This window comes from Xenopus laevis, chromosome 5S (assembly GCF_017654675.1).
Source record: "Xenopus laevis strain J_2021 chromosome 5S, Xenopus_laevis_v10.1, whole genome shotgun sequence".
Taxonomy (NCBI): Eukaryota; Metazoa; Chordata; class Amphibia; order Anura; family Pipidae; genus Xenopus; species Xenopus laevis.
In genome coordinates, this window is record NC_054380.1 from 98,193,210 (window position 1) to 98,217,103 (window position 23,894).

At 37.1% G+C, this 23,894-nt stretch overlaps 1 protein-coding gene across 3 annotated transcripts in view; it reads left to right on the forward strand.

The window, feature by feature from the left end:
- Positions 1-23,894, forward strand: part of pld1.S (phospholipase D1 S homeolog) — a 110,234-nt gene that overhangs the window by 59,513 nt on the left and 26,827 nt on the right. For all 3 annotated transcript variants that reach the window (XM_041564873.1, XM_018265701.2, XM_018265700.2), the window contains 14 exons: positions 413-583; positions 834-970; positions 5,609-5,754; positions 5,827-5,932; positions 8,030-8,095; positions 9,548-9,606; positions 10,814-10,906; positions 11,884-12,036; positions 13,794-13,943; positions 15,840-15,923; positions 17,185-17,266; positions 19,122-19,232; positions 22,425-22,628; positions 23,054-23,270. In XM_041564873.1, coding sequence (XP_041420807.1) covers positions 430-583; positions 834-970; positions 5,609-5,754; positions 5,827-5,932; positions 8,030-8,095; positions 9,548-9,606; positions 10,814-10,906; positions 11,884-12,036; positions 13,794-13,943; positions 15,840-15,923; positions 17,185-17,266; positions 19,122-19,232; positions 22,425-22,628; positions 23,054-23,270 — 1,762 coding nt within the window. In that variant the 5' untranslated portion in view covers positions 413-429. The remainder of the gene's footprint in view (positions 1-412; positions 584-833; positions 971-5,608; positions 5,755-5,826; positions 5,933-8,029; positions 8,096-9,547; positions 9,607-10,813; positions 10,907-11,883; positions 12,037-13,793; positions 13,944-15,839; positions 15,924-17,184; positions 17,267-19,121; positions 19,233-22,424; positions 22,629-23,053; positions 23,271-23,894) is intronic.

A 23,894-nucleotide genomic window follows, 5' to 3' on the forward strand; every position in this document is an offset into this window, starting at 1 on the left:
TTTGCTTTTATGAGATGATGCTTGAGTGATACCTTGGTAATGAGAAACCTTTTTATAGGCCATCAATTAGGACTAAACCAGCAGATATTAATTTGTAATGATAGGGGGCAGGATTGCTTTCTATATACTGATTTCAGCAGGTTTCTTGACTTTCCATGCCTTTTTGTACCTCCTTTTATTCATTTGTTAATTTCTTATTCCTGTGTCATTATATTTTACTACACACATTTTTATTTATGGCCTTATTTGTTTTGAATTTTTTGTATGTGTGGATTACTTGGGTTGTTACCAACATCTGGTGTAAATTTCATATTTACTGTGAAGAACGTTGTTGTGTTCAATACTTATTTTCACTTCTGTATATACTTTTTGTTTTTCATCTGAATCAAGTTTCTGTCTTCTTTTCCAACAGGCCCCTGTGTTTCCATCATGTCTCTGAAACTTGAAAGATCTATAGATTCATCTGCCCTGCAGAAAATTGCAGCAGACATGAGCAGTCTAATAGAAAACCTTGATACTAGTGAGCTCCACTTTGATGGAGAAGAAGTGGATGCCGACATCACAAGTGACACCAAAGTTAGTGGTAAGTAACCCTTGCCTTATCAGATATACTATCCAGAGTCTGTAGAAATTTTTTCTGTGGTGTTATCTGCCTTCCATATTCTGGCCTAGATCCCCAAAGCCTTACAAATAAAAAAAAAAAAAAAAAAATATATATATATATTAATATTGTAGCTTTTTAAATAGTAAGTGAATTTATATTGTGTTAAAATGTATTGGCTAAGTGCCTTGGCATTAAATGGTCACTGTTTTGTTGTTGTTTTTTTTTTTAGGTGCGTGCTTTCCATTCTCTGCCATCTATAACACAAAGGGATTCAAAGAAGCTGACCTACAAACATTTTCGGTTGGATGTCCCATTAAAGTACGGGTCTTGGAAGTTGAACGTTTTGCCTCTTCATCTTCATCAAAGGTGGGAACTTTTTTTTTTTTTTTTAAATATCTTTCAGTAAAGCTAAAAATTGCTTTAAAGGAACAGTAACTCCAAAAAATACGTGTATCAAAACAGTTAACATATAGGGGCACGTTTACTTAGGGTCGAATATCGAGGGTTAATTAACCCTCGATATTTGACTGTCGAAGTTAAATTCTTCGACTTCAAATATGGAAGTCGAAGGATTTAGCGCTATTCGTTCGATCGAACGATTAAATCCTTTGAAGCAAAGGATTTTAATCCATCGATCTAACGATTTTCCTTCTATCACAAATTGGCTATAAAGCCTATGGGGACCTTCCCCATACTTTTGCTAGTGCCGGGCAACAGTATGTTATATTTTAATTACTTTAAAACACATACATTTTTTTGTGTTACTGTTCCTTTCCTGGTCTCTCCACCACTGGTCGAACAGAACAGTTTTCGTAGCATCTAATAAACAGTGTCGTCCCATTATTTATTTTGGTATGGTGAATGAATTTGGTACTAAAAGAAACTTAATTCAAATTCTGGCTAGCCTTCACTTTTTCAGATTTGTGGGTTTTGAGTTATTTACATTTTTTGCAGGCTTGAACTTTAAAGCTGATTAATAACCTTTAATTGCTTACTTACCTTAGCAACCAGAATCGCAAGTTAGAATCTAAAATCAGTAAGGGAGGGTCCAAATAGCAATATAAGCAATAAATAACAAGAACGACCATAAAATTAAAGCCTCTGTCAATCTGTTTTTGGTTGCAAGGAGCCAGTGACCCAGGCTGGCAGATAAATCTAAAAATGTTTAAAACATTAATGCTAGTTAAAAGCTGCCTAAAAGAGGTCCATCAATTATTTATTAAAAATATGTTTAAAGGTACACTTTTAGAGAATAGCCAGAAACATTAAGGCTCATTTATCTTGATATATATTTATGTTGATAAATGACCCCCATTTTTTCTTAAAGGAGTTGTTCACCTTCCAACACTTTTTCAGTTGAGTTGGTTTCACCAGAAATAAAGACTTTTTCCAATTACTTTCTATTTGTGACCATTTTTCTAATATTGAATCTTAAAGTTTCATTTTTCACCTTCTTATATCTTTCTGAAGCAGCTCTGGGAGGGTCGTCGTCAACTCTGTAAACTGCTCTAAATTAGCTGAGCTGAATCCTAAAAGTTTCATTATAAATGATACAATAGTTGCCAATATTCCAGAGACGCTGCTAAGAAATATATCAACTACAGGTGGCCTTACAGGGGCAGATTATACCAATTTTAGCACTATCTAATAAAAATTTATTTTTATAAATCTATATTACTTATCTTTACACTAATGGTGTGAAAACCATCATATTCTTACAACAAAATCGTCCCAACAGACCATTGAACAGGCTTAAAAATTGAACATAATTCAATGTGCATGCGTTTTGTGAAAGTTTGAAAAAGACATCAATTGATCTATGTTAGATCTTCTAGTCTACACAACAAAAGTCTTCTCACATATTGTTTAACTGATGAAATCTTTTGCAGAGCAGCGACATAATTTCCCCTTTTATGGCCAACTTAATGTAGCAAATTGAAACCATTCAGAATTTCCACCTCTAAAACTGAGCTCCCAGACTGAAACACCAGAGACATGACCATTAAACTTTATACTTCAATTCTGGTTTACAATCTGAAAACAACGGAGCTAAAAATGTTTTGGAAGGTGAGGAACCCCTTTAAAGGGGTGGTTCACCTTCAAGTTAACGTTTAGTATGTTATAGAATGTCCAATTCTAAGAAACTTTTCAATTGGTCTTCGTTATTTATTTTTTATCGTTTTTGATTGATTTGTCTCTTCTTCTGAATCTTTTCAGCTTTCAAATGAGGGTCACTGACCCCATCTAAAAACTAATGCTCTGTAAGGCTACTAATGTATTGTTATTGCTACTTTTTTTTACTCATCTTTTTATTCAGGCCTCTCCTATTCATATTCCAGTCTCTTACTCAAATCAGTGCATGGTTACTAGGGTAATTTGGCCCCTAGAAACCAGATGGCTGAAATTGCAAACTGGAGAGTCGATGAATAAAAAGCTAAATAACTCAATAACCACAAATAATAATAAATATATACCCAATTGAAAATTGTCTCCGATGATCTCTCTCTACGTCATACTAAAAGTTAATTTAAAGGTGAACAACCCCTTTAACATTGGGTCTCCAGTTGGATTACAGTATATTGTCAATTGTCAAAAAACTCACTTGGAGTTGTAGTATAAAAATATTTGCTGAACCAAAGTTAAGAAACGGGGGTTCAAAGTTAAAAAATATATATTGATTACAGTCTTTATTTTGTACTTGTAACTCTTTTCAGGGATTTAGAAATACATTTTTTTTTGTGCTTGTAAACAATTTGAAGTATTTTGAGTTCCATTAGGTGTGGTAGATTAGTTTGGGTGGAGGAACAGTGATGTTTTTTAGCTTAATAGTTGCACCCAAATTCAGTCACCAAACTTACATAAACGTATCAAACAATAGCAACTTAGCGGTATAGCCAGGCAGAATGCAAGTAAAGGTGGCCATACATGGATAGATCCGCTCGTTTGGCGATGTCGCCAAACGAGCGGATCTCCCTCCGATATGCCCACCTTGAGGTGGGCAATATCGGGCAGATCCGATCGTGGGCCCTAGGGCCCAACGATCGGATCCTAGCATTCGGCAAACGGGCGGTCGTATCGCGGGACCGCATCAACGAACAGATGCGGCCGCAATCCGACGGGATTTTTAAACCCATCCGATCGAGATCTGGCCGACTTTCAGCCAGATCTCGATCGGGGAAGCCCGTCGGGGGCCCCCATACACGGGCCAATAAGCTGCCGACACAGTCTGTCGGCAGCTTTTATCGGCCCGTGTATGGCCACCTTAAGGTTTCCCTGTCCAGAGAATGGACTGTCAGCCCACAGCGTGGTGTGGTAAGCTTATGCAAAGCACAAAGAACTCCTATACAGGTATGGGACCTATTATCCAGAGTGCTCGGGACCTGGGGGTTTCCGGATAATGGATCTTTCCGTAATTTGGATCTCTATACCTTAAGAATACTAGAAAATCATTGAAACTTTAAATAAATCCAATAGGCTGTCTTTACTTTCAATATGGATTAATTATATCTTACTTTGAATCAAGTACAAGGTACTCTTTTATTATTACAGAAATTGTTTTTAAAAATTTGAATTATTTGATTATAATGGAGTCTTTCGTAGATGGCCTTCCCGTAATTCGCAGCTTTCTGGATACCGGGTTTCCGGATAACGGATCCTATACCTGTACTACCTATGCCTTGTTGCATTAATGACAATGCTATCAGCCTCTTGCACATGTCAGTGCTTTTGGGATAATATTCACTCCCAGCACTCTTAAAATATACAATTTTCTCAAAACCCAATACGTTAGCAGTAGCAAACTGTTCAGTAGTAATTTGAAGTATATCCCTTTGTGTCCTGAACTATTGTGCAAGTTAAAAGGGAACTCCACAAAAACATAACTTGAGCTTTTTGAAAAGTAAACATCATTTCAAGCAACTTTGCAATATACATCAATTGAAAAATATGCAGACTTTTCATGATTTTTAATGTTTCTGAATGTTCCCTAAAGCCTAGCACATTGCTCTACTGCTGATCTATCTGGCTACTTCGCTGAGCTGGCTGACTACTGCTACATTGTATCAACAGACATCTGTCCTCAGCCTGCATTCTCCAAACCCCACAATTCCCTGCACATCTGATATCAATATACAGGAACAGAACATCACTTTGTAATGCATTGTGGGTTATGTAGTTCCTGCATGCTGTCTGTAAGCTGTGGAGAAGTTGTTACAATTTGTAACATCCGTGTTTAGTCCCTCCTTCCCTGCCAGGATTTCAAATGATGCAGAAAGAGAAGAACTGTTAAACAGCTGGATTTCAGCATAGAAAATGGCATTTATTCATACTTTTTGAAGAAACCGGTGACTGTGATGGATATATTAGGGGTTTCTGTGTTATGTGGGCCTCAAATTTTAGTTTGGAAGCTGGAGTTCCCCTTTAACATACACAAAATGCTTTGCTTTAAGAATTTGAACATTGCAGTATATTTCTAGTTTTCATATTGTTAAAAGGAAATCTGGCCATTCGTTTGTCCACTGGTCATTAACTTAAGATTTATTTAAGAAGCCTTCTTCTTTCCAATAGTATATGACTATTCTGACAAACGCAGTATCCTTTGCCAAGGGAATTATGTTTGGATGATAATGTGGTCAGACACCATTTATATTTTACTATTAATTTCCAGAAGTGTGAAGTTGTATGCATGTCTCTTTTACACTGAAAATCATTTAGACTTTTACAGTTTGAGTATTTTTTACAGTTGTAGCATACATCAAAGTGAAAATCATTAACTGTATCCTTAAGTTCCAGCTCCAAATTAATGCTAACATAGATATAGAGAGACAGAGGGAGCAAGAAAAGGAGAGAGTGAGAAAGATATAGTTTTATTTACAGGCTCTAAAGGTGAAAAAACCAAACCCTTTTCCGGAGAAACCTCTTGTACTGACTAGAAATGCACCATGTCTTTCTTGTATGCATTTTGTAAATCTTATAACACTCCTTGTGTACTGTGTTTCCCTTTAGGCACCAGTTCTAAATATCTACACAATAGAATTAACTCACGGAGAGTTTACATGGCAGGTAAAGAGAAAATACAAGCACTTTCAAGATCTCCACCGAGAGCTACTTCGGTACAAAGCATTTATCAGAATACCTATTCCCACTAGAAGGTAAAAAAAAGTTTAATGGCTTTTTCATTGCTCACTATATCAGCACATGATTAATTTAGCATTTTCCCCTAGCCACACAGTAAGAAGACAGACTGTTAAAAGAGGAGATGTACGATCAATGCCAAACCTTCCACGGAATGCTGAGATTGTCCGAGAAGAACAGTCTTCAAGCAGAAGGGTACTCTAAAGCAATTGCATTCTGTCTCTTTTAATGTATCACGACCAGTGATTATCCTTCAGGACAACACGATTAGGGGTTTAGGGTAATTGCACAAAGAGAGACTTGTCACCTATGTTTAAATGTGTGCTTTTCCAGCAGCAAATGGCACAGCTGGAAAGCACAACTATTCTGATTTGTGTTAAAAAAAAGTATTTACTAATTAGACAGTTGCCATTGAAACATGTTTTCATAGTCATTAGTAAACTATTGTTTGACTGGACTTGAGATGTAGTATGTTGGATAGCCTGACTGTAGGAAAAGTTGAAAAGCAGAGGAAGCTATGACTGATGGGCACTTTCTGGAATAATAAAGACCTCCAAGAGCAAAACAAAAGCAAGACTGCGTCTTCATGGAAAGTTAGAATTAATGTAATGATACGTCTGACCACAGGAAAACTAGGAGAAAATAATTTAGGGAAATAGGGATGAAGCCTTCCCTTGTGGTTGGAAGTCTCCTTTTAATGCCTAAAGACTAATCTTTTTTTAAGCATGTGTGGGGTAGTTGCATTTTCCTTAGGATAGGAATGTCCGTGGTATATTAAATGAGCAATTTTCATGTTTGTTCTTTTGGAACTTCCCTGGTAAGAAGACCAGATTACACGAAACACCTCTAAGAAAGTTTACTTAGGCTGTGTTTATTACATTTTAATTTAAATACAGTTACTGCTTTCTGATCACTTGCATTTATTAGAAGTGTGCCTGATATTTAAAATAATCTGGTAAATGAACATTGAGGAAGATGATGGATGATGCCAGAAGTCTGGGAAAGGGAATGCACCGGTGAACACCAAGCCCTGTGGTAGATTAGATCTAAATGGAATTCTTTAAAGAGAGAGCCTTTGAACGAGGACTGGGGGATGCTAGATGAGAATCTATGTATACATTACTTGGAGCGAAGTCTAAAGCCCCACTGAGAAGTGTAAATAGTATACACAGAAATTTGAGAAATGTCTGAACAGCAGAATTGTGTGTATACCTTGAAGTGCTCTTCTCTTGACAAAGTTTAGAAACCCAAAACTTGTAGTGCACACACGATTTAGTAAGTATCACACACGTTTGCAGGTAAGCTAGTCTCTTAGGGTGTTTCTCCATTCTCATTTGCATATGTGCTGTGCTAATGCAGGCATACTATACAGTATTCTTCCTGGTATACAGTGTTTTCTGAACTGGAACACCGGATGAATGTGTACAGTAGGTGGTTAGTTGCCTTGGTGCATTCCACCAATTTAAGGATTCATATGTGTGGACCTAAGTTTTTGAAAATCCCTTGGACTTCAGCTGGGGTAACTAATTGCCCTGTCTGGCATTTAAGATCTCTTTCCACCAGTGTCTAACAAAGGCCCATCTTAGAAATATAGTCTAAATAAACTTGACATTTACTTGAATAGCCAGGGTGGTGGACAAAATAGCAAATTCAATTTGTTGGGGTCATTATGTATTCCAGATATAGCTGTTAAAACCCCTGTCAGATACAGTATATGTGCTTTAAAGTATTTTTTTTATTAACCCCTAAAATAATTCATTTATTTAGATACAAATTCAGAAAAACTATCCAGGAGCAAATAAAGTGATGCTGAACACTAGTAATATACACAGTTTTTCAAGTTAGGAAAAAATGAACGACAATAGCAGATGGATGGTGGAGAAGAGAGGAGGAAAGGAAAGAGAAAAAATGTTGAATTAGCACTCTAATTGGAGGGGATGTGTGTTATGGGAGGTTAAGTGGGAAAAGGAACCCACCTGTGGATACATTGTTTTTACATTGTTCTTTGTCATTTAATAAAAGCCAGGGAAGCCAAACATTGTTACATTTTGTTTACATTTTTAGTTATTTTTATTATACAAAACCAGTGGTGGTTTTCCCTATCTATATTCTTTTGCTTTCTAGCTATTTTATTAAGTAGTGATACACCTATCAAAATATAAAAACCAGAGGGAATGGCTAGAACTGGAGTTTTCATTTGGGACTTACATTTTTGCATGAATGAATTTACCATGACCTTTTTTACTGAACAGATGTATTGTGTTCTGGGGTAACGTCTTTTCTCATTTACAGAAACAGTTGGAAGATTACCTATCTGCATTATTAAAAATGCCCATGTACAGAAATTACCATGCAACTGTAAGTCCTGATTTATTCTCTGCATTTGCACATGGCATGGTCCGTTTTATATCTTGTGCTAGCCATATATACACTTACATCCAGCCCTCTAGCTTTTATTGAACTAAAACTTCCACCATTCTATATATCTATATATATATATATATATATATATATATATATATATATATATATATATATATATATATATATATATATATATATATGTATATGTGTGCAAAGACTTGGGCACACACTGTAGTACCAATTACCTGGGTGCTGAACAGGATAGTTGTATATTCATTCGAAAATGCTGACGCACACCACGATTTTTCTTCAACAATACTTATTTTATTGATCGAAGTTTCGATCCCCAGAGGGATCTTTATCAAGATATATATTATATATATTGGCAAGGTGGCTATCTGCATTGAGTTTGTATGCCCACCAGATTTGTGTGTGTTTTCTGCACACTGAAATCAGCCCCTATGTGCACTGACAGGTTGACTCCATTCCTGTAAGTGTATAAACATGGTGGATGGGAGTGGATGCCTTTTCTCCACTAGAGTATTTATCCCAGCAACAAAAAGACTGGGATATTACACTGCCCTTAGTACACTTATTATGCTGGCAGATAAATGTTTGGCTGACACAAATAGGAAGATGAGGAAACAAGGAAAAGCATATTATAGCATGCCTTTTTTATGATGATTTGGATAATGCATAATGGCCACTCACTACAGGCATACTGACAACCTATAACTGGAATGAGGCAGAATCACATGTATTTGGTTATGCAATCAAAAACATATCAACATTTTTAAAAGGAAAAAGGTAAATCAAATGTTAGCAATGCTATGTAACTAAACATTTGAGAGACGGGTTTTGTGAAAAATATCTATTTACTAAAAGCAAAAAGTGTTCAGCCACCTCCCTCCTGCCCCTACCCCTGCTTACCCTATTTCTCTGGTTCATTCTTCATTGATAAAATGTTAACTGAAATAATTACTGCTTACTGATATATAACGTAAGTTGAAAAAATTATTTGTACTACAGGAATAGGACTTGTTATCCAGAATGCTCGGGACCTGGGGTTTTCCGAATAAGGGATCTTTCTGTAATTTGGATCTTTATACCTTAAGTCTACTACAAAATCAAATATACCCAGTAGGCTGGTTTTGATTTCAATAATGATTAGTTACATCTTAGTTGGGATCAAGTACAAGGTACTGTTTTATTACAGAGAAAAATTAAATCCTCTTTAAAATTTTGGATTGTTTGAATAAAATGGGATGTCTATGGGATGTGGCTTATCCATTAATTCAGAGCTTTCTGGATAACAGGTTTCCAGATAATGGATCCCATACCTGTACTAAACTGCTGTAAACAGAGATTGGAAAATATAAGGTTTAACAGAAAACAAAAGATGCTTTAAGGTCTATTAAGGTTTTTTTTTTTTTTAATTTTTTATAGAGAGAATTTATTGATGTAAGTCAGCTGTCTTTCATTCACGATCTTGGACCAAAGGGCAGGTAAGTCTTACTGGAAATATTTTGCTTCCTCCTCGCTCCATCACTATGTCACTATTGCTTAAAGAAAAAATACGGTGTGATCATAAAATGAGACAAAGTAATACTGTTTTTTATACTGTTCTGGGGTCCGTTTTTGTAATTTCATAGCAGATTTGGTACAAGAAATCACGTTTCTTATTAAATCTGGCCATACACAGGCTGATAAAAGCTACGGCCTTTGTCTTGAGGGCCGTGCAGTGATGCAGTCCTCGTCCAATAGGTCTTTGTAAGCTTTGATCCAGTTATTGGCTCCTGGGCACATGATTGGATCAGGCCAACTTGGTCCATGAACTGGGTGGCCAATATGCACAGTGATCAGCTCATTTGCCAAAGGAATGAGTGGACAGATTATTGGGAAGGGATGGGGAAGACCCAATGGTCTCGTTACATATCGGTACCAATGACAAAGTTAGAGGAGGTTGTAAAGTCCTCAAGAACGATTTTAAAAAACCAGGAGTAGAGTTGAGGGTGAGGACTTCCAAGGTAATTTTCTCAGAGATATTACCTGTTCCGCTAGCAATGCTAAGAACACAGCGGGAGTTTAGGGAGATTAAATTTGTGGCTGAGAGATTGGTGTAGGGTGGGAGGTTTTGGGTTTTTGGAGAACTGGGCTGATTTCTCAGTCAGCTACAGGCTCTTTGCTAGGGATGGGCTGCACCTCAATGATGATGGTGCAGCTGTTTTTGGGAGAGAAGATAGCTAAAGGGTTGGAGAAGATTTTAAACTAGGCGTGAGGTAGTGGGCAAAGGAAGGGAAAATGGGGGCAACATTTTTCCCCCCTCTGAGGCAAATTGGAGAGGCTTAAGATGGGGTTTTTTGCCTTCCTCTGGATCAACTGGCAGTTAGGCAGGTTAAAATAAGAGTTCAAAGGTTGAACTTGATGGACGTGTGTCTTTTTTTCAACCTCACTTACTATGTTACTAAACAAGCAGGTCTGAGAGTGTATGGCAACCTTTGCAAGGATTTTGCAAATCCGCAATTGTAGTATATTGAGATTTGCTTGAATACAGAACTGAGTCTGAACCCTATTTTGCAATAAATATTCAGACCACAGCTGGCCTAATTTATGAATGTTGTCAGTTTTCAGATTTTGTTGTTGCACATGATCTTATTTGTGTCATCAATCTAACACGAGTTCCAATCTCAATAATCAGTTTTTTTTTTGTAGTGAAGGAACAATAATGAAGAGATCTGGTGGCTACAGAATACCTGGTCTAAACTGTTGTGGACAAGGCAGTGTTTGCTATCGATGGTCAAAAAGGTACTGCATGATCCACATTGTGATGTTATTTTGATTAATGTTTTTGTACTATTAGGTGCATAGTACACCAGAAATAAAGGCTTTTCTGAATTGACTGTTTAAACTGTTTTAATTTGATAAACTGAATAAAGTTTCTTATCTTTGGTCCCGAGTTTCATTTAAAGGAACAGTAACAACAAAAAATAAAGTGTTTTAAAGCAATTAATACATCATATACAATTTACCTATGTTGGTAAAAGGTTTGTGTTTGCTTCAGAAAGAATACTATAGTGCTATAGTACATAAACAAGCTGTTTTTGTATCCATGGGGCCATTCAAGCTGAAAAAAGGAGAAAAGGCACAGGTTGTGAAGCAGATAATAGATGCACTTTGCCATACAATACAATCGCTTTATACAAGGCTAATCTGTTTTCTGTTATGTAAACCTGTACATTGACTGGCTGCCCCCATGGCTACACAGCAGCTTGTTTATATAAACTATAGCAGTCTTTCTGAAATAAACACACACAACATATAACATTAATTACAATTCCATTTTTTGTTGTTATTGTTCCTTTAAGGAAACTGTTAGAATTGATACATTAGTATGTTGTTGACAAATATATCAACTGCAACAGTTCATCCACCAAGTAACTGAGCTGCCAGACTTTAAACTTTTAACTTCAATTTTAGAAAAAGTCAAAAATAAATAATAGAAGGGCACTGGAAAAGGCTCTATTTCTGGTGTACTGAAAACACTTAAACTAAAAGTGAAAAACAACCTTAATATTCTCTAATCATTTTTAGTAGGTAGGTGTGTATAAACGGCATCTCCCATGTAGAGTACATTTTTAAGGTGAAGGAAAATCTAGTTAACGTGGAGGTGCCAAAAGTTAGGGGTAATTCCAGTTAAAGTTAATAATGTCATAGCAGCATAAATTATTATAATATTTGTACATCCTTTGCATAATAACAGATGTGTCTTCTTGTCTGACCAGGTGGTTGGTTGTAAAAGATTCATTTCTTCTTTACATGAAGTTAGACACTGGGGCTATTTGTTTTGTTTTACTGGTTGATAAGGAATTTACCATAAAGATTGGCGAAAAAGAGGCTGAGACCAAATATGGTTTACGAATTGACAATCTTTCAAGGTGAGTTCAAAGTTATGGCAACTTTTGGCTGGATTATTGATTCCCTGAAAATGTGCTCTGGGATATTCTACAACAGAGGTTTTAAACCTTTTTTGATTTCAAGAATCCCAGTTTTTTCTAGTATTGAGCCCAGTATTTAGCCAGATCCTCCGTAGGTCAAACAGGATTATCAATACATGTTAAAATAACATGTTTATGTTAAAATAGCATGTTCATATCCGTTGGCATGGGTGCTGGGTAAAGATTTGACATGGGTATGGTTTACCAGAATGAATCGGTGCTTTGTGTTACTATAAAATAACCGTTTGGCACCCCAGCTTAGTGTATGTAGTTGATGACAGAATCTGACTTTAGTATAAAGGGGCCAGAAAAACTGTAAAATAATTTCAGATTCGTTAAAAAGTTTTAAATAGTGCTACATTTAATTTTTAAATGGTTTTGAGTGCAGTGTTTTGTGTTAATATTAAATTTCTCTTTCTCGTATTCTGTTTATTTGCATGTTGACCTTTGTAGAGGTTTCTGATGGAATCCCACTATCCCTACACAAAGTCTTGTGTAATAAGATAATACAATAAAATGCACATTTTTCCATTTTCATTGTATAATTCAGAAATAAGCACAAAGTTTCATCCAAGCCTAGTTACCTTGGCAACCAATTAGTTTGCTTTATAGAACTGACTTGTAAATGCTGCCTTTGAATTAGTTACTCTGTGTTATTATACCTAAAGAAAAGTCTGCACTTATTGCATCCTTCATCTCGCTAAGCTAAATAAATCAGCAGTGATACTGTATATAGCTGTAGCAGCCTTCTGTAGCTGACATGGCTGTACTGTTTCTGAGATGCAATTTTCTATTTTATTATTTGTATCTCTTCCTTTTTGGATCCTTTAGCAGTACAAATGGAGTAAAGGCATTATAATAAAGTAGCAACAAACACAAAAGCAATGCAAACTGACAAATTTACATTTGTTTCATGGTCATACAAGACAAAACAGAGGCAAACTTAAATTGATACTGATTTTTATAGGAACGTGTCCGTATCAAGTAGGTGCTTCACCTGGAATAGTTCCCCTCAAAGTCCCACTCAAAGCCACTCCCAGCCCCTTGAACCCTTGTGCAGCCGACCCTCTGACACTCCTAATGGATCTTCTGCGTTGCTTCCAGGGTCGGACTGGGCTGGTGGGACACCGAGAAAAAACCTGTGGGCCCCGCCAGCCCAGATCCGCACCCACATCTGTGATACAAAGGCTTCCCTCTCTTTGGGTGGTTGCGGCAAAAACATTTTGTGCATGCGCACACACGCGGCGTGCCGGTGCTGCAGAGGGTCAGTCCCGGGCCCCCCAGTCCGACCCTGGTTGCTTCAGTGATGCTGGGCTGGGGGAGGAGCGATCCTTCCATAGGCTGAAGTCATGTTTTCATTTGTAATTAGCCTATGGAAAGATCGCACCGGCCCAGACCAGCGTCACTGAAACAGCACAGAAGATCATTTAGCAGTGTCGGAGGGCCGGGTTGACGCAGGTTTGTGGGGCTGGCGGCGGCTTTGAGGGGAACTATTCCAGGTGCAGCACCTGCTTGATACTGACACATTCCTATGATTTTTATAGGAACATGTCATATCGCTTTAAGAACAGTTTGCTCCATTTAAATTAAGTACATCAGTTGCAAATACATCCCTTGTAAAACGGCCCTAAATAAGAATAAACAAATATGTAATTGTTCAGTGCCAAATGCTGATTTTTTTTATTTCACTTTTTTAGGAGCTTGATATTGAAATGTAACAGCTACAGACATGCCCGTTGGTGGGGTCAGGCAATTGAAGAATTTGTAAGAAAAAATGGAAAAAATTTCCTTACTGATCACAGATTTGGTTCCTATGCAGCCATTCAAAATAACACACTTTCAAAATGGTACGTGCCCCAAGATCTAACAGTAGAAGAAATGTTCCAAAGAGCACAACAGTAAGGAGCAATCTACCAGATTAACAGAGCCTCCATAAAATATAGTTTTTATTTCATGCACATTAAAAAAAGTACTTTTCTTTTACACTTGACCCTAAGGGGCCGATTCACTAAGGGTCGAATTTCGAAGTTAAAAATACTTCGAAATTCGACCCTCGGATTGAAATCCTTCGACTTCGAATATCGAAGTCGAAGGATTTAGCGCTGATCCTGCGATCGATCGAAGGATTTTCCGTCCGATCGAACGATTAAATCCTTCGAATCGAACGATTCGAAGGATTTTAATCCAACGATCGAAGGAAAATCCTTCGATCAAAAAATCACAGGCAAGCCTATGGGGACCTTCCCCATAGGCTAACATTGACTTCGGTAGCTTTTAGCTGCCGAAGTAGGGGGTCGAAGTTTTTTTTAAAGGGGAAGTACTTCGACTATCGAATGGTCGAATAGTCGAACGATTTTTCGTTTGATTCGTTCGATTTCGTTCGACTTCGAACGAATTTAACCAATTCGATGGTCGAAGTACCCAAAAAATTTTTCATTCGAATCCTTCACTCGAGCTTAGTGAATCAGCCCCTTAGTGTTTAGTTAGGAAGAAGTTATGAAGTTCTGATTCCAGGAGGGAGGTGGGACAGGGGTAAAAACAAAACAAAAATTAGTACTTAAATAATAATTTTTTTGCCCCATAGCTGTTTTCAATCTACAATGGCTTTCTTCAATGTCCTTGTGCTGCTGGTGCTAAAATCAATTGTTCAACAACAGCTGCTGGGCAGAAAGTTTGGGCAATACTCATGATCTAGCTTTTTCTGTGATTTTCCTTTGACCGTTTTTTGTTGATCCTAGTATTATACTTGACAGGGTATTTCACAATGGAATTTAGTGAGATGTTCTAGATGTTAGGTCTTTAGCAACAGGAAGTCCGAATAGGAAATGGGTAAACAGAAAGATAAACAGTTAAAAAAGAATAACCATAAATTGAAAACCAACAGCTTGTCTATTTTATATTTGCAAGATTTAGTGACCCTCAACAACCAGATAGCATTTTGAGCAGCTGAGGATGAATACAAAATTATGCAAAACAGAAATGAGGGCCATCAAACAGTTGCTCAGATCAGGTCCATCAATATACAAAAAGTAAATTTAATGGTGAGTTTCTCATTTAATGAGTGACTTTCAGTTGTATTAGCTCAGTAGCAGATTTCTTAGGAATAATATAGTGAATAAAGTACCCCCTCTTGTAAAATATAGGGATATTATAAGTTACCGAGGAGTTTCATGACCATATAAAAACACGAGGCCGAAGGCCGAGTGTTTTTATACAGGTCATGGAACTCCGAGGTAACTTATAATATCCTCATATTTTACAACTGGGGGTACTTTATTAATTATAATACACAAATTTTAGTTAGTCATGTGACAGAAATTACATCACTACTCACCGTTTATAACTGATGACATCACTACTCACCGTTTATAAGGATATCATTTACAGGATATTCATGGCTTTTGTGTATTATAATCACATAATTCCTTACTTTTGGTATTAAAAAATAAACTTGAAACAGCTCATTGACCTGGGATTTATGGGCTCAATTTGCATTATTGTTGCTGCCAAGAGCTAATTGGTATTTAATATTGTAAGTCACATGATGGTATTGGACTTTCAATGTAAGCTTAGACAAGGAAACAAAAAAATTAGGGAAACATGCACTGTGATAGGATCAAGAATTCATATAAAATGGGCACTTATCCTAGCTATGCTTTGAGATATGGGGAAAAATGCTGTTATTTATAAAACTCTGTTGTCCTATAGTTTATTTTTTAACTGTTTCCTCTGGTTCACTGTAGGTATGTCAATGCTAAATTGTATTTCAATGATGTGGCTGATGCAATGGAAGCAGCAAAAGAAGAAATTTTCATCACAGATTGGTGGTTTGTATTATACTTATTATACTATTATACTTATTTTGACATTATGGGTTTAAAAACAATTGCTTGTGTCCTTGATTGAAAGGACCTGTGTCCAAAAATGCTTTAAGGTGGTCCATTCAAATATGTGCTCTGGCAGTTTCACTAATTGGGTGAAAAAAAAGTAAAAGCAACATGCCCCAGAAATAACAACTTGTGATACACTTAATGGGTCATTTTTAAATTGAGAAAGACACCGAATCCTTCATCATTTTTATGATTGGTGTATTTGACATTTGGTTGGTTTAAGATGGTGTATTTGACATTTGGTTGGTTTAAGAACTAAGTATTTTGTGTCCTTGCTTCAAAGTGCTGGGCTCAGTACCTTGTAACAGATAACATAACTGGCACAAAGTGCATAGCACAGTATGTGCAAGGGAGACCTATTTTTAATTAACCCTTTGGTCTTGTATAGGCCCAAAATGTTGTCACTATTATGAGCTAAATGAATAACCCACAACTGGTTTCACAGCGTCGGATGTGCCATTGGTGTTTTGTTTGTGTATATGAAAAATATTGCATTTTATTTGCACTGAAATAACTTTCCCACATCGTTGTGGTTAAGTTTCTAATGACAGATGTAAATAGAGAGCTTTTTGTCAAATGCATCACGTATGGCCTGGGCTCAACTTTTCCAACATTTTACATTTGGGGTTTTTTTTGTTTTTTAAACAGGGAAGGACATAAAAAATGTAATTATATTTTGGCTTCAGGACATTATTCCTAAAAAAAAATATAATAAAAATTATACTGCACTGAATATTTTACTTTTTCTCTCCTACCATATTATTACTTTCTATGTATTGAGTGTTGACGTGCTTTACAGAGATTACACTTCATTCACATAAGACTCTGCCCCAGTGGAGCTTACAGTGCAATGCTTGCTCACACACACATGCAATAATCCTTTTTGTAAGTAGGCAGTTACCTGTCAAATAAAATCCATTTCCATCTCAGTTTTTCTGTAATCGGGTGAAGGTTTCTTTCTGTGTTTTATTTCGGTCAGAAATAAAATGTAACTGGAGAAGGAGCAGAAGGTAGATAAAAGAAACATGATTTATTGCTAGGATTAATATGATGGGAGTTATAGATGAATTGTAACAGTAATTTTATTTCTGTTTCTTCAAGAAACGTAATCATTCGGTTAAAAACTGAAATTGTATGTTAGTATTTGACAGCTCTCTTGCTTATGTATTCAGTGCTTGTCCCATTGTTGTGTCTCAAGGTTGAGTCCAGAAATCTTTCTCAAGCGTCCTGTTGTGGAAGGAAACAGATGGAGACTGGACTGCATTCTTAAACGAAAAGCTGTGAGTTCTTCTAATTGCTAAAATACAATTTTATAAAACGGTACAAAGAATCAAGTGGCCTTGCCTACCGTATTCGTAGTGTTTTTTTTGTCTCTTTTTTTTTTCCCCTAAACTTTTTTAAAAAAGAAACTTGTTGTTCTTTTGATGTCGCTCACCTCAAAGTAAATTCAGGTATTTTTTTGGCCACACTCCTGGCTTCCCTGGGTGGGGGTAGTATACACACTGGAGACTTTGCAACAAAAGAAAAACAGAAAAAACACTGCAAGACTGGGAGGAGGAAAGTTCAAGAAGAATAAGGCTAAAATACACTTTTTAAGTTGAGCTTCTCTACCAACTAAAGAATGCCTTTAGCAGTGGAGATTTGTGCATGGCAACATATAAACAAGATCTGTCTGCTGCAAGTTTTCGCGATAGCTAGACACTCTAGGAAGGAGCCGGTACGAGTGCGGAATCAAGCCTCGCGATACTTTACCTAATGACGTACAACACGGAAGTGATTTAAATCACGCGTTCTAGGGGACTCATCCATTGCGCCTTGACAAAGCGTGTTGGCGTTTTGAATCCACTTAATCTTAGTGCAGTGCTTTCATTGCACTGCACTTTTATCTTCAATCAACTTTAATCGTTTAATTTTTATTAACTTTATAATTTTTTTCACTGCACTTTATAATTTATAATTCATGTGATTGGTCTAACGACAATCAGAGGGATTGCACTTAAATACATTACGTCTTTAACAGGTATTGCAATTATTTATATAAGTAACTGCCAAGTTAGATCAGCCTGTAGCATCAGCTTCTATGACAGCTGTAACATCACTTTCTGCTAATGTTTTGATGATTTTCAATAACCACAAAGCTTTAAGGCAGCTTCTTTGAGTTTGCTAAGCATGTGCAGTGTCACTGACACTCAAAACAGCCTGAACAAGATCAAAAGAGAATTGTGTTACTCATATAGTACATATTTCTTTTTATTTTCAGTGTTGTCCATACACAAGCCAGCATTGCTTGCTCACTCATTTGACTCACAAGTCAGCAGCCCTTTTCTTGCCCCTCCTTGGGTACACATTTTAACACTTGTCTAGTTAAATCATATTATCATATAAGGCTCATTTACATATCATTTGGTCGGGCTAGAACTGCAATGACCCATGGATGAGGCTGGTTTGCAGCTGATAGGCCTTTGTAGGCCTACTTTGTGCAATCTGATAATTGGCCTGAAGGGTTGCCTTGTTTGGTGTTCTGGTTAGAACAGCTGTTTTTGGTCTGAAAGCTGAACCCTCCCCATCATTTTGCCTCATTCCATTGGCTCTCAGGCTGCCTCATAACATGCCGTTAATAATAAATATTGATCCCCCTACAGTATATCACAGTGAAAAAAGCAGAGGTCATTAGCACTGCTGTATTTGAGATCACAGCTGTACAGTACATCCTCTTGTTCAATAATTATTAGGTTTTGCCAAACATAATTTTGCCTGCTTATTTTAATCACAGAATATATATATATATAGATATAGATATAGATATATATATAGATATAGATATAGATATAGATATAGATATAGATATAGATATAGATATAGATATATATATATATATATATATATATATATATATATATATATATTTAAATTTCCTGAGTTTAACAGGGCAAACAAGAAAGCTGAACTACTCCATGATTGGTCCTTGTGAGGTAGATAATTGGATTGAAAATTTATATATTAGCTCTTAATATTGCACTTCCATAATAAATGTTTATTATACCAAAAATACTGCTGTTTTTCTTAGTAAGCATCTGCACAATATCTGGTCCATGTTAAAAGTGATGCTGCTAAAAATGTTTGTCCTCTTCACAGCAACAAGGTGTGAAAATATTTGTCATGCTGTACAAGGAAGTAGAACTTGCTCTGGGCATCAATAGCGAGTATAGCAAGAGGACCCTGCTTCGTATCCATCCAAATATTAAGGTACAAGATACAGGAACGGAGTTTGGTAAATTATAACCTTTTGTCAGATGACTTTTCCTATATATTGTACATTTACTACATTAAATAGTAACTCAAGTTACAGTTAGAAAAAATAAAAGATTTGGCTTATATATTCACACTGCACAACTGGAAGAACAGGTTGGGCAGGGAATACCCTAATTGTTTGCAACATACATTCTGTTTATTGGAAATTCATTTGCAACAAGCTATTGTCATAAAGCTGACTTTTTTTTACCTGGAGTAAATGCACTTCAGACTCCTCATAAAGACACACTAATCTTTCTTACTTTATTATAGTGTCTTGGACATTTTAGATTTAAATTGCAGGCCTTAATCTTTTGTTTGGACCCTCTCTCTAAAGGTGGCCATCCAAAGGGCCTGCCTGATACATATCTGCCCAAAAATCAGAAAAATATCCATTGTGTAGGTTTGATTTTCCCATTAGAACAAGGACCACATCAGTGTGTTGGCCAATTTTTGTGCCAATTCTGATGTTGTCGTTGACCCGAGGGTCTATCAGCCTGATATAGAGCAGCTCAAGGTGGGTATGTCTGTAACAGATCTGCTTATTTGATGACGTCGCCACATGAGTGCCTATTTTGATGTATGGCCTTCTTTACATGAAGATAACCTTTTATTTTGTCTCCCACAAGCCACTTTATCTATTCTGTGTAGCAATTAAAACCTGACCTGCCACCATTGCCATTATTTCTCTGATTTAATCCCTTAAAGAAACAGTAACACTAAAAAAGTATGTAAAAAGAAAAGAAAAAAAAGCTACTGTACCCTGCTCCAATAACAGCTCAATCCTGCATAAAGTTTATTCTATTTAATGCAATAAAAAAAAATATCATCATAAAACTCTGCTTCCGGATGTCTTCCCATTAAGGCAACATGAACATGCATTTTTGCTGCCCCTGGTACCAAGTGGGGCGCTGCTGCCTGAGGCGACAGTCTCAACTCGCCTCATTGTCGAAGCACCCCTGGGTGCGGCACTACACATCTTCTCCTAGCCAGACTTCTAAACCGGAAGCTAATTCTTGCTGCTTAAAATCAAATTTTTCACCTTGCCTTTAGTTTAGGTTATGTTACAGAAGAGGATGTGTGTGGCAGTTATTCTTTCACTACTTAATTTGCTTTTTTAATGGCTGTGAGCGTGGAAGAAATGTACCTGCGTTGACTTATGGGGTCCTGTGTGTTAGATTTATGGCTGACCACTGTACTTTAACTTATGGGGTCCTGTGTGTTACATTTATGGCTTACCACTTTACGTTGACTTATGGGGTACTGTGTGTTACATTTCATTTATGGCTGATCACCGTGCTACCGTTACCGATTGCAGCACTAACAGTTAAAGCAAAATGAGGAGTAAGGGAAAAGGGGCTATAAAAAAGCAGCAAGAACTAGCTTCCGGTTTAGAAATCTGGCTAGGAAGAGATGTAGAGTGCTGCACCGTGGATTTGACACGGTTCACGTCAGCCTTTTGCCTTATTGATAAGACATCTGGTAGCAGAGTTTTATAACTGTATTTTTGATAAAGCATTATTTATAATAAACTTTGTGAAGGCTAGAGCTGTTATTGAGCAGGATACTGTTTATTTCTTACATAAACTATTTTAGTTTTACTGTTAGTTTAACAGTGGGCTCTCCAGCTGAAAGCCCAAAGCTGCATGTAACAGATCCATACTGCTTATATAACATTATCTTTATCATAATGAACATTAAGTATATTGGATAATCAGAGACCATAGAATGGTTAAGATAAGGGCCTTGATGACCTAAAGAATGTGTCAGTTAGATTCATTAGGCCTGCAACCATCATCAAGTTTTGCCATAGCTTGTATGGAGAGAGAACAAATTATTTGTAGTATATTGTAACACAGAAAGTGCAAGATTTTGCACTTGCTGTAGTGTCAGATGCACACTGATTTTCCACTGCCAGGAATAACATCCAATATAGAAATTCCAGCCCAGAATCACACTAGATTTGTGAAAGAAACGTGTTGTTTTGTGCAGACAACACTTTGGGCTTAACATCAGCCCTTCATTAAAACTTTTATAAGCCTCAAGCCTGCTATAAGTTTTGATTTAGCTTTTATGGAGAAATAACATTAAACTATTTGTTATATGTATTTTACAGTACTAGGGGCAAAGAACCAACAACCATAAAGTATATCTGAGCTCAGATTTCCCTTACAGCACAACTAAACCCCCAGGTTCCAGTGCACTCCATCGGCCCTGCTCATTTCTCCCTTCCCGGCACAGTCTAGTATGTAAAAAAGTGCCTTGTTTGAAAACCTGAGCTATAAAGGCAGAGCAGTGCAGCGAAGTTCCCAGGCACCATCTGTCCATTCGGATACTCTTCAGCGATACAGACACATGCGCAGTTCCATCGCATTCCTGACTAGCTCCAATTGTGCATGGGTGTGTGTCAGCGGCACTAAGGGGGTTCTCTATTAAAGTCCGATTTTTTTTCTGGTCGGAGTTTTAAAGAGGGAAACAATTGTTTCCTAGGAAAAAAAAAAGCTCAACTTTTTTCGTGATTTGTTAAATTCCGAGGCTGCTAAAAGTCTGAATTAAAAAGTTCTCCATCTCAAAGCTGTTGAAGTCAATGGCAGATGTCCCGTTTACATTTGTGAGATATCATGATCTAGGTTTCGTATAATAACCTAAATAATTCATGGTTTATGGGCGATAATCTGAAAAAATCTTACAATTCGGATTTTATCAAGTCCTTTCCCACACCAGATTTTTTCGAGTTAATTTATTGATAAATACAGTTTGGTCGTAGTAGTTTTAAGAAAATAGTGAGACTTGTTTGGATTTAAGTAATTAATCCCCTTAGATGGCGTCTGGGAAATCCTGCTGTGCAGCTCTGCGTTTTTAGCTCATGTTTTCAAACAGGGGTACTTTTTTACATAATAGACTGTGTTGGGAGGAAGAAATGAGAGGGATGAAGGAGAGTAATTAAGGGGGGGCTGTTGTACCTAAAGTGGTTTAGTTTTCCTTTAAGATTATTGTCTAGCAGAAATGTGTTTGGTGTGGACTTTGCTGCATTCACGGCACACCTCATAATTGTGATAATTTAAGCCTTTACTATTATCTAGTGAACAAAGTTTACCTTTGTTTTTTGTACATTCAGTTAGATGTTTGTGTGTGTAATATCTTTAGGTTATGAGGCACCCAGATCACATGTCCTCCTCGGTGTACCTTTGGGCTCATCATGAAAAGATTATTGTGATAGATCAGTCTGTGGCTTTTGTTGGAGGAATTGACCTGGCCTACGGAAGATGGGATGATGATGAACACAGGCTAACTGATGTTGGCAGTGTAAAGCGAATTGTGACAACACAGTCCGTAACCACAATAAACAAGGTAACCATACTGAACATCTGCAACATTATAGTTAAATAAAACCATCATTACAAAGCACTGAATGCCAATATATTGGCAATCACTGAGCTTAGTTTTTTTATTTTAGGATTCGTTGAGGTCTGGAATAGTGCAGAGAGGTTGGCAAATTGCTAATGTAGTCCACAATTCCCGTTCTCAGCCTCAAAACTATAGCCCTGTTAGTTTGACGTCAGTGATAGGAAAGCTATTTGAAGGGATAAGATACTTGACTTCAGAAAATAGAGGAGGCTACTGCCTGTAGTAGATGCTGAAATTATGCAGCGTATTTCAGCTAATTTATTTCGGCCTGTGTGTGGCCCTGGCCTTATGAAAAACATACATTTTTATTGGTCTCATTCTGTAGGTGTGTTTTACCCAAAACATATTTTTATTTATTTTCTTTTAAGATCCCATCAGATTCTACTCTGTCTTTAAATGGTGATAACAGAGCAGCAAAGAAAAGTTTTCAAGTCCCAGTTAAGAAAGATGAGGATGGAGTTGATTCATCGAGAATCAGAGGACTGGGGAAATCTAAGAAGTTTGCAAAATTTAGCCTTTACAAGCAGCTCCACAAACACAACCTTCAGCATGCAGACAGTGTGAGCAGCATAGACAGCGAATCACGTAAGTGTTACCTTCCTAACAACTTCCCATTTTATGGTTTTGTGGTTATGCTTTGTATATACAGGAAGAGAAAGCTGCAGCAAAAGATCTCTTGTTTGTGTGTTATGGAAGTATTTAGCTGGAGTATGTATATTGGTGGTTATTTTAACTGTGATGTGTGTACACCATTCCACCATATTGTAGGCTGCTACAGATTCGAAACTGGAGTAGTGTATTAACATAACCAGTATGAAAGTATTTAGGTTATTAGGAGCCCTGTTCATGTGAGCTTAAGGGCTATGGCATACGAGCAGACTACTAAATCACCTCTTCTGTGGTCAACTAATCTCATTCAGATGCTTCCCCATTGGCAATAATGTAACTTGCAGTCTGGAAAACATATGCTGCATTTTGTTTTTCCAAAGTCACCTGAAGATTCCTATTGAGGCCACTATGAGCGACTTTTGGAAGCATTTGGAGGAGATTCGTCACCCACAGAAGAGGAGACATGAGCTTCTGTATCAGACTAACTTCTCTCAGCTTAAACCTCCAGGGCAGGGCATGATCATGCTCAGTTTGCTTCCCTCCCCTCCCAGCTGTAATCTGAGCCCACAGTTATGAGTGAGCAGGGAGAGACTCAAGCAG